This window comes from Dromiciops gliroides, chromosome 3, assembly GCF_019393635.1.
Source record: "Dromiciops gliroides isolate mDroGli1 chromosome 3, mDroGli1.pri, whole genome shotgun sequence".
Classification (NCBI taxonomy): Eukaryota; Metazoa; Chordata; class Mammalia; order Microbiotheria; family Microbiotheriidae; genus Dromiciops; species Dromiciops gliroides.
In genome coordinates this window covers 168,055,231-168,063,292 of record NC_057863.1, presented here as the reverse complement: position 1 = coordinate 168,063,292, position 8,062 = coordinate 168,055,231, and the positions used below count along the sequence as shown (strand labels likewise).

General features: G+C 40.9%; 1 protein-coding gene across 2 annotated transcripts in view; it reads left to right on the top strand.

Moving 5' to 3' along the window:
• Positions 1-5,785: 5,785 nt before the first annotated feature.
• Positions 5,786-8,062, top strand: part of EFNB2 (ephrin B2) — a 55,318-nt gene continuing 53,041 nt past the window's right edge. For both annotated transcript variants that reach the window (XM_043997343.1, XM_043997342.1), the window contains exon 1: positions 5,786-7,054. In XM_043997343.1, the coding sequence (XP_043853278.1) occupies positions 6,933-7,054 (122 nt within the window). In that variant the 5' untranslated portion in view covers positions 5,786-6,932. The remainder of the gene's footprint in view (positions 7,055-8,062) is intronic.

The following is an 8,062-nucleotide window of genomic DNA, read 5'->3' as shown; positions in this document are numbered from 1 at the left end:
TGTTCTGAGCCCACACTTCCTAAATAATTGGGGAGCTGGATCATTTGGAAACAGATGGTAAAAGATTTGGGATTAAATAGTTTAGGATAATCCATAAAACATCACTATTATGTAGATAATTGAGAGCTGATTACCCAGCTTTTCTAAATAATAAGGTCTTTGCTGGGGTTGTGCAAAATTTCAATAGCAGCACTTCTTTTAGTGACCTTTGTGCAGTTATGTTACAATCTCTTTTATTTGGATGTTTTAAGTGAATTATGGAATACTGGCATTTTCCAAAATATTACTGTTGTGTCAATAAAAGTTTTCACATGGAATGGATAAGAAGAAAGAAGATGAGCCTACTCTTCTAAGCACCCTTGTTTTTGTGTTATCAGCATTAGGGTGGACATAAGTTATATTTGTAAAATACCATGACTCTATACCTTTCAACAAATTTACTGATTTGACATGTTACTCATTCATACCCTTTTTTTACGGGGTAACACTGTATCTAGACACATGGAAAAGTTATTAATAATATACATTATCATATAAAACACTAGCTCATTTCTTTAAAATGAGTTGGGGTTAATTAAGGTGGGCTGTTATTGCTGCTATAAATAATTCATTTAGAAAGTAGTGGTTATTTGTACATTGCTCTAGTTTCTTCAAATGAAGTAAATTATGGAGAATAAGAAATCAGCATATACCTGTAATAGTTTTGTTTTTGTGTTTAAATTTATTTTAGTGCTTCTGCATGACTGAAGTGGTAAAGAACTTAAAAGACTTGAAGACTTTGTTGGTCATTGATCTTGGTATTACACCATAAAAATGTCATTTAGTTTTCTGGCCATGGAATTCATTCCATCAAGAATTAAGTACTTACTTTTCTGGGTATTTCTATAAAATATGACATGAAAAAAAGTCCCTGGCTTCATAAAGCTTACTTTCTTTTGGGTATGTACATTGTCATTTGAGGAAGGTTGGTATATCCTCCTTGACTATGTACTATGTAGATCAACTTCTCATAAAATAGCCAAATTTAGCATGCTGATCACCTGTTGAGCTAAAAGAAAAGCTGAAAACAGCCTATCTAGAGTAAAAAGTTAACAAATATTAGTATTTTATATGAAGACATGACCTTTATGACCACTAACAAACAGCAAATGAGTAATAAAACATTTTTATCTGCCAGGTTTTTCAAAAACAGATTATATAATGCTTTAAGAAAATTCAATAGGGGCAGCTAGGTGGCACGGTGGATAGAGCACTGGCCCTGGAGTCAGGAGTACCTGAGTTCAAATCTGGCCTCAGACACTTAACACTTACTGGCTGTGTGACCCTGGGCAAGTCACTTAACCCCAATTGCCTCACTACAAGAAAAAAAAAATTCAATATAGGAAAATTAAATTTGACAAATGAGAGTAAGTAGATACTTGGTATTTTTTTTAAAGCTTTCACCACAGGGTTTCTAATCCATTTAAAAGATTTTTTTCCCCAAAATTTTGATTTAAATAGTATTGAGTAATGAGATTTATACAGCATTTGAAGATTTCCAAAACCTTCACCTGCATTATCTCATGTGAGCCTCACATCAAACTTATCCATAGTATGCTAATTTCTTACAGGCTTAATAAGAGAATAACAGATAAAGTGTGGGAGGTTAGAATCAAACTTGTCTCTCCTGACTTGAGTTCAGCACTTTCTGTACTATTAACAGAAGAATAAGATAGGCTCCTTGCTCCCAAAGAAACTTACAATTTAATAGAAGAATGAAATATGCTACAAATTATCTTAAAGTTTACCCAAAGTTTTTGTGAGCTTTTGGGGTAAGAATTATTGGTAGATGTATTGAGAATGATAAGAGTCCTATAACAAAGTCCCAGTAGAGTCACTAGAGTAGTTAAGATATTTAACTTACTGAGGGAAAATGTGTATTTTCCCAGTTTTTATTCTTGGAGCTTTGTTAGTAGGGAGTTTAGAGCTGTATTAGCTCTATTTTCTAGGGATTCAAAAATGTGACATGATATCCAATTAGAGTTCCTTATTTGTAGTAAATTGTCTACTTGAGTTCTATGAAAGTTCTTTCAAAGACCTTAGAAACTACTGGGGGGAGTAGGGGAGAGGAAGTTCTGAAAGAATTTTTAAAACAGCTTGGTGGAGTGAAAAGAGCTGGTTTTCAAGGAAGCACTGGCTTTAAGTCCTTCCTCTTAGTTCACTGGCTGTGTGACCTTGATCAAGTAACTTCAACCTCAGTATTTAGGTAGTTTTAAAGAAAACTTTCAAAGGTGGTGTCTATAGGGGAAGAAGTCTCATCACAGGTCTGGTTTAAAACAAACAAAACAAAACTTGGTTTCACTATATTGTGTGGTGAAAGGATATTTGTTTCTCAAGCAGAATAGTTCCTTACAAAAATAATCTCTCTGCTGGCCCATATCTACTCTCACTTCCATCCCCATCAGTCATCCCAAATATGAACAAAAGCTTCAGTTTTTCTGAAATGCTTAAACTTGGCATGAATAGATTCCTCAGAAATGGTTCCTTTAAGAAGATTCAAGCTGAGCTTATCTTTACTTCCCTAAACTTATTGGTTCCTTGAAATTTGTCCTGGTAAAAGCAAGTATAGAAAGTAATCAAAATAAGTTGACCAGGTAGTTAACTTTTGCATTTTGGATTAAATAAACTAGCAAAACTTCTAAGGCATTTCCTAGTAGATACTTTCTAGAGCTCTACACTTTATCTATTTTTATATCAGGGGACCTGGAAATATTTAGTATATTTAAAAGGATGCCTCATTTCTGGCATAATATAGTTAAAACTAAATAAGAGCAAAAGATTAATGAAATCAATCCGCTCTAGGTTGCTGTTAAAATCTTAAAACCTTGGAATTGTGTTAATTCTCATTAGGTTTTTTTTTGGTTTTTTTCTTTTTCTCAGCTATGCTGCAGTTCAGGAATTATTCCCTATCCCATTTATGCAGTTTACCACCTTACCACCTTTCACTATCAGTTATCAAACATTTTTGAGCACTTACTAGGCACTATGCTAAGGAGGAAGGATACAAAAAATACTAGAAATTGTGCCCATCGTTTAAATATTTAAAAGGTGAGGGAGGGAACATCAGAAGACTCAAGGTAGTGGGATAATTACTGATAAATATTAAAACATTCGATTTAAAAAAATATATTTTTAGAAACCAGAAGTATTTTCAGACAACACAGGTCCTGTTTCCTCTTGTATACTTAAAACGAGGATGTTAGAAAGCCTAAAAACAGTATTTGCTAACCTTTTTTACAGAAATGAATTTACAGCATAATAGGGAAGTGCAGGTATTTGTCTTTATGAATTTCTTCATCTTGTAAAAAAGTTAAATCAAGCTCACCGTTAAGATCAGATTTCAAGTGAATTCCTAAAACATCTTTAAAAGTTTATTCATCAACTACTTCCCCCATTACCACTGAGAAGTTAACTATTTTTGTTAGCTGTGCTTTTCCTTGAATGATACATAAGCGTCATCTCCTAAGATCCCATCGTCAGACCTGTCCGTTAACAATTGGACCAGAGCTGAGCCCCCTTATATTTCTAATTAAATCAGGAGTTTATTTGAAATTAATGGATAGGAGCATTTCAGTTCCTTACCCTTCAGGAGATACGTTCAAAGCACTATTTGAATGTAATGAATCATCGCCAGTATTTACATTGATCGGATTTTGTTTTACTTTTTTGTTCTTTATTTCATTCTGTTCTGAATTCCGAATTAAAATGTACAATGACATAACAAAAGCTATACAGCTTTTAAGCCTTTAAGGAAAAGGAAGTTTTGCTTTATCTCGCGTTTAATGTTTTTCTTGAAGGTATGGGAAAAGATTCCCTTTTTATCTAAAGTATCAAAACTGAACGTCTTACTACTATTTTTCCCCTATGAAACGAGGTAACAAATTGTAAAAACAATATGAAGTGAGTTTACCGTCTGTCTTATCCCGTTAAATGTCGTTAGAGTATTGAAGATCTCAGTTCTGTGGATATTATATCACTCTCTTTTTTAAAAAGCTTTTTAAAATAGATCTTTAGCGTATAATATTTGTTCAATTTTTTAAAAAATTAGATCAATGGATCATGCCAAACTCACTTTGATTGTCTTATTCTTTCCATATGCGTCTTGCTGGCAAACTTGTTTAAAATACTTTCGCCTTTCTGCCAGGACTGGATTCCACCGAGTTTACTAGCCCTGGTAGGTAGGTGAACAGACAGGTCTCTTGAACTCACTAAACTACAAGAAAGCGAGAATTGCCCGCAAGTGGGCGCTGTGGCTCCGTGAAAATGAGCTCCAGTGAATTTGAGAGAGCGTTCTGGACCCTAGGAGTGTTTCAAAACTGAGCTTCCTGCAAACACATTTACTAGGAATGAAAGCCATGAAGTATTTCCTGCCACCTCTTCACCTGGGCCCTTTCAATCTCTATTAATAAGTCCCTGCATTTCCAATGTACTTATTTATCTCTCACATCCTCTTGGTTAAGTTTCCTGGTCACCTCTGGGAAAGTGCTAGTTTCACTCACATAGAGAGGCTAATTAAGGAGAACGCTAACGCAGGTTTGCCGCGAAAAGTTACACCATGTTGTTTTCCCAAGAAAAGTGAGGAGTTGGAGAGAGAAAAACACCCACAAGAAATGTGTGGAAGGGAGAAAGTGGCACTGACTCTGACAGACCAGGGAGAGCGAGGAAATTCACACCCAAGCTGGGAGCCCCTAATTATCTGCTGCATATTCAGGCGCCACATCCTTTTGAAGTTGCTCTGCATTTCCATGCCCTGTTTACTTAGGAAGGCCCCTAGCTAATTGTTTTGTAACAAAATAAATTTTGAAACCCATTATTAAGAGGCATCGTGGGAAATATTGGAGAGAGCCAAGTAACAATAGAGGAGAGAAGGTGCCTGGGTGAATTCCGGAGGTTTCAGTGTACTTTAAGAAAAGCTACTTACTGAACGATTCATGATAAATTGTTTTCGGAACTGCATAAGATTTCCCTTTCTGATATTACCTACATACATAAAAATTACACAGAAAATTCCTCAGGAAGGAAAACATGCCAGACTTCTAGAATGGTTTCATTTTGAGGATGGAACGGATAGGAAAAACCCTCGGTTGTTGGGAGTGAGAGCCGCGAAAGATCAAGGGTAATAATCCCTTTACAGTAATAGGTTTCTCTCTCTCTCTCTCTCTCTCTCTCTCTCTCTCTCTCTCTCTCTCTCTCTCTCTCTCTCTCGCTCTCTCTCTCGCTCTCTCGCTCTCTCTCTCTCGCTCCTCCCTTCCACCTCTTTCTCCTCTCTTCCTTTCTTCCTCTCTCCCCTCTTTTTACTCTTCCCCTCACCTTTCCTCTCCTTTCTCTTTTTTTTTTCCCGCTCGCTCTCTGTATTTCTCCCAAATTATATAGGAGTCGGAAGAAAAACGCAGGGTGTATTTCATTGTTGAAACCATTATCGAGACGTGAATATAAATCTCACTGGGGATGCTTTCTTTCCCTGTGACTTCCAATTTACAGTATTGTGGTCCAGTTTAGTAACGCTACGGCCGGGTATGCTGTGCTTGGGGGCGTGGGGGTTGGGTGGGGGTGGGGGTGGGGGATTTACCTGTCAGACATCGGCAAGCCCCACCCAGAGATCGAATGTCTGCTTCTGGAGGTGTGTGATGGACTCGGGCGTCACCCAACCAGAGCCAAGCTCTCAGCCTGCAGCCCTATGAGCTTCGCTTGAAGGGGCGGATGGGCTGAGTTTATATTGCTATGACAGCGAGCTGGAAGCGGTTACTTTCGTTCACTGAAGACTCGGAGCAGTAGCGACTTTAGAGCCTGAAGGAGTGAGGAGGAAGAGGTTGCTGCTGCTCGCATTCGCTCTCTCGCATACAGGCGCACACACAAAGCCACACACGCACACGCGCGCGCGCACACACACACACATACACACACTCACACACACCAGGCAAGCAACAGCAGGGGCTGGAGTAGCAGCGGCGGCAGCAGCGGCGGCGGCGGCAGGGGCAGCAAGCTAAACCCACACCCAAAGCAAAGGAAAGCTCTTTCTTCCTTTTTTTCTTTTCTTTGACACCGTTTGCTGGTCCACGGCACCGCAAGTACTGCTTGCAAGCTTGAGAAAGAGGAAGAACCGTGGGGAGATTTTGATGTGATTTGGAGGTCCTCCCGCACGCCGCCTCCCCCCCCCCCCCAATTTTCTCCGTCCTCTTCAGCAGAGTCAGCGAACCCCGCTCCCAGGGAAAGAAATGGAATCTTGCAAATGTGGCTTTAATGGACTTCGGGCGCTGATCCTCCCCCTGGATTTATAGACCGAAGCTGCCTTTCTCAAGAGCCCTGCAACTATCCGGCCCGGTCCTCTGGGGATTACACCGTGCAAGCTTGGCTGGGGGTGGGTGGGACGGAAAATTGGAGACGGCGAGACGCCTTTCAGAAGATTTTACCTATTTTTGGGGGGCGTCCGGTCACTCGCGCGCTCTACATACAGCTTTTGTTATTATTTTTTTAATTTTCCTTTTTTTACCTTCAAAGATCAAACGCCGTGAATGTGCCCGGGCACACTGGATCCCCACGGGAGTTTGCCGTTTGAGTTGCATCTTGCGCTATATTCCGGAGCCCCGAGATAGCAGCCGGGCGGCGGGGGGTGGGGGGGGGACTCAACGAGAGTTTGGGGGTGTAGCTGGTTTCTGGAATCCTACGTTTGGAGGAGCGCTCGAAGGTCTACTGTAATTCAGATGACTCAGTAAATTGGCTTGCAGCAATCACCAAGTGCACAGATCATTTTTTTTTGGCTTTAGGTTTTTATTATTATTATTTTTTAATCGGAAGAATTGGAATTACGGGCGCTATACTTGGTCCTATTCAGGTACGGAAATCTCAAGGAGTTGGGAGAGGCTTTGCAAAAAGGGACTTGGAGCGGCTCGAGCATGGCTGTGAGGAGGGACTCCGTTTGGAAGTACTGTTGGGGAATTTTGATGGTTTTATTCAGGACTGCCATTTCCAGATCGATAGTTTTAGAACCGATATATTGGAATTCCTCGAACTCCAAGTAAGTTTCATTCGCCCATTTCATTCCCTTTTCCCTTCCTTCCTCCGTCCTTTCGCATCCTCTTTTGCCAGATTCCTGTATTTCTGTCAGTGTCAACATCGTAAAAACGGAATTAGAGATTCAAAGCGCACTTTCCCCCCTCGCCAGTGGTCCTGTGCTCCACCGGGTTTGGTGCGGTATTCTCAAGTGCTTTCTCCCAGAGGAAGGTGTCACGGCCGTCGCTGAAGCCGCCGTCTCGGATCACGTCTTCTTTTTATTAAATCTAACCACCGAGCCTTAACCCTTTTCCCTCTCCCCGCCCCCAACCTTCCTTCTGTAGTCACTTTTCACTAGGTGGAGACTCCCTCCTCTGGTTTAGAGCCTTCTGCTAGAGCAGCGGCATCCCCTAGCTTCTGGGCCACCAAGGGGGAAAAAAAACAAAAAGAAAAAGAAAAAAAAAAACCCACCACCAACCTTTTCCTCTTCCCATCCCCCAAAGGAAAGCAAAGAAAGCGTTCTCCGGTGCTAAAAGCCTTCGGTTTCATCTTTCACTCCACTGAAAGGTGTCAGATTATCTATACCTGATCCACAATTCTTTAAGAGGGGAGGGGGTGGGGGTTGGGGGGGGAGCCCTGCTCACAACAAATGTTCCGCGCTGGAGAGGTGGGGGGGCTGGGGAGTGGAAAGCGAGGCGGTGGAACGGCTGGAAAGATTTCTTTTATCCGTAGGAATTGATTTGGTTGAAAGGTGAGAGTGAAATAAAGAAGCGTAAGAGCTGGATCTCGTGTGCGTGTGATGGGGCTGAGGTGGAAAGGAGAAAGATCAAGAAATCCCCAGGGTTTAACAAACAAAACCCCTATTTGATCATCACCCCGCAACCCCCCAGTTTAAAGCGTCGTCGATACATCTCACAGGCAACCCTGCACTACCTCATCCGAACAGCCATCCGGGGGCAATACTAGCCATGGGGATTGCAGACAGCTACTACTGAGAATCTAAAGATAGAACTTGGGCGGTGAACTTAGATCT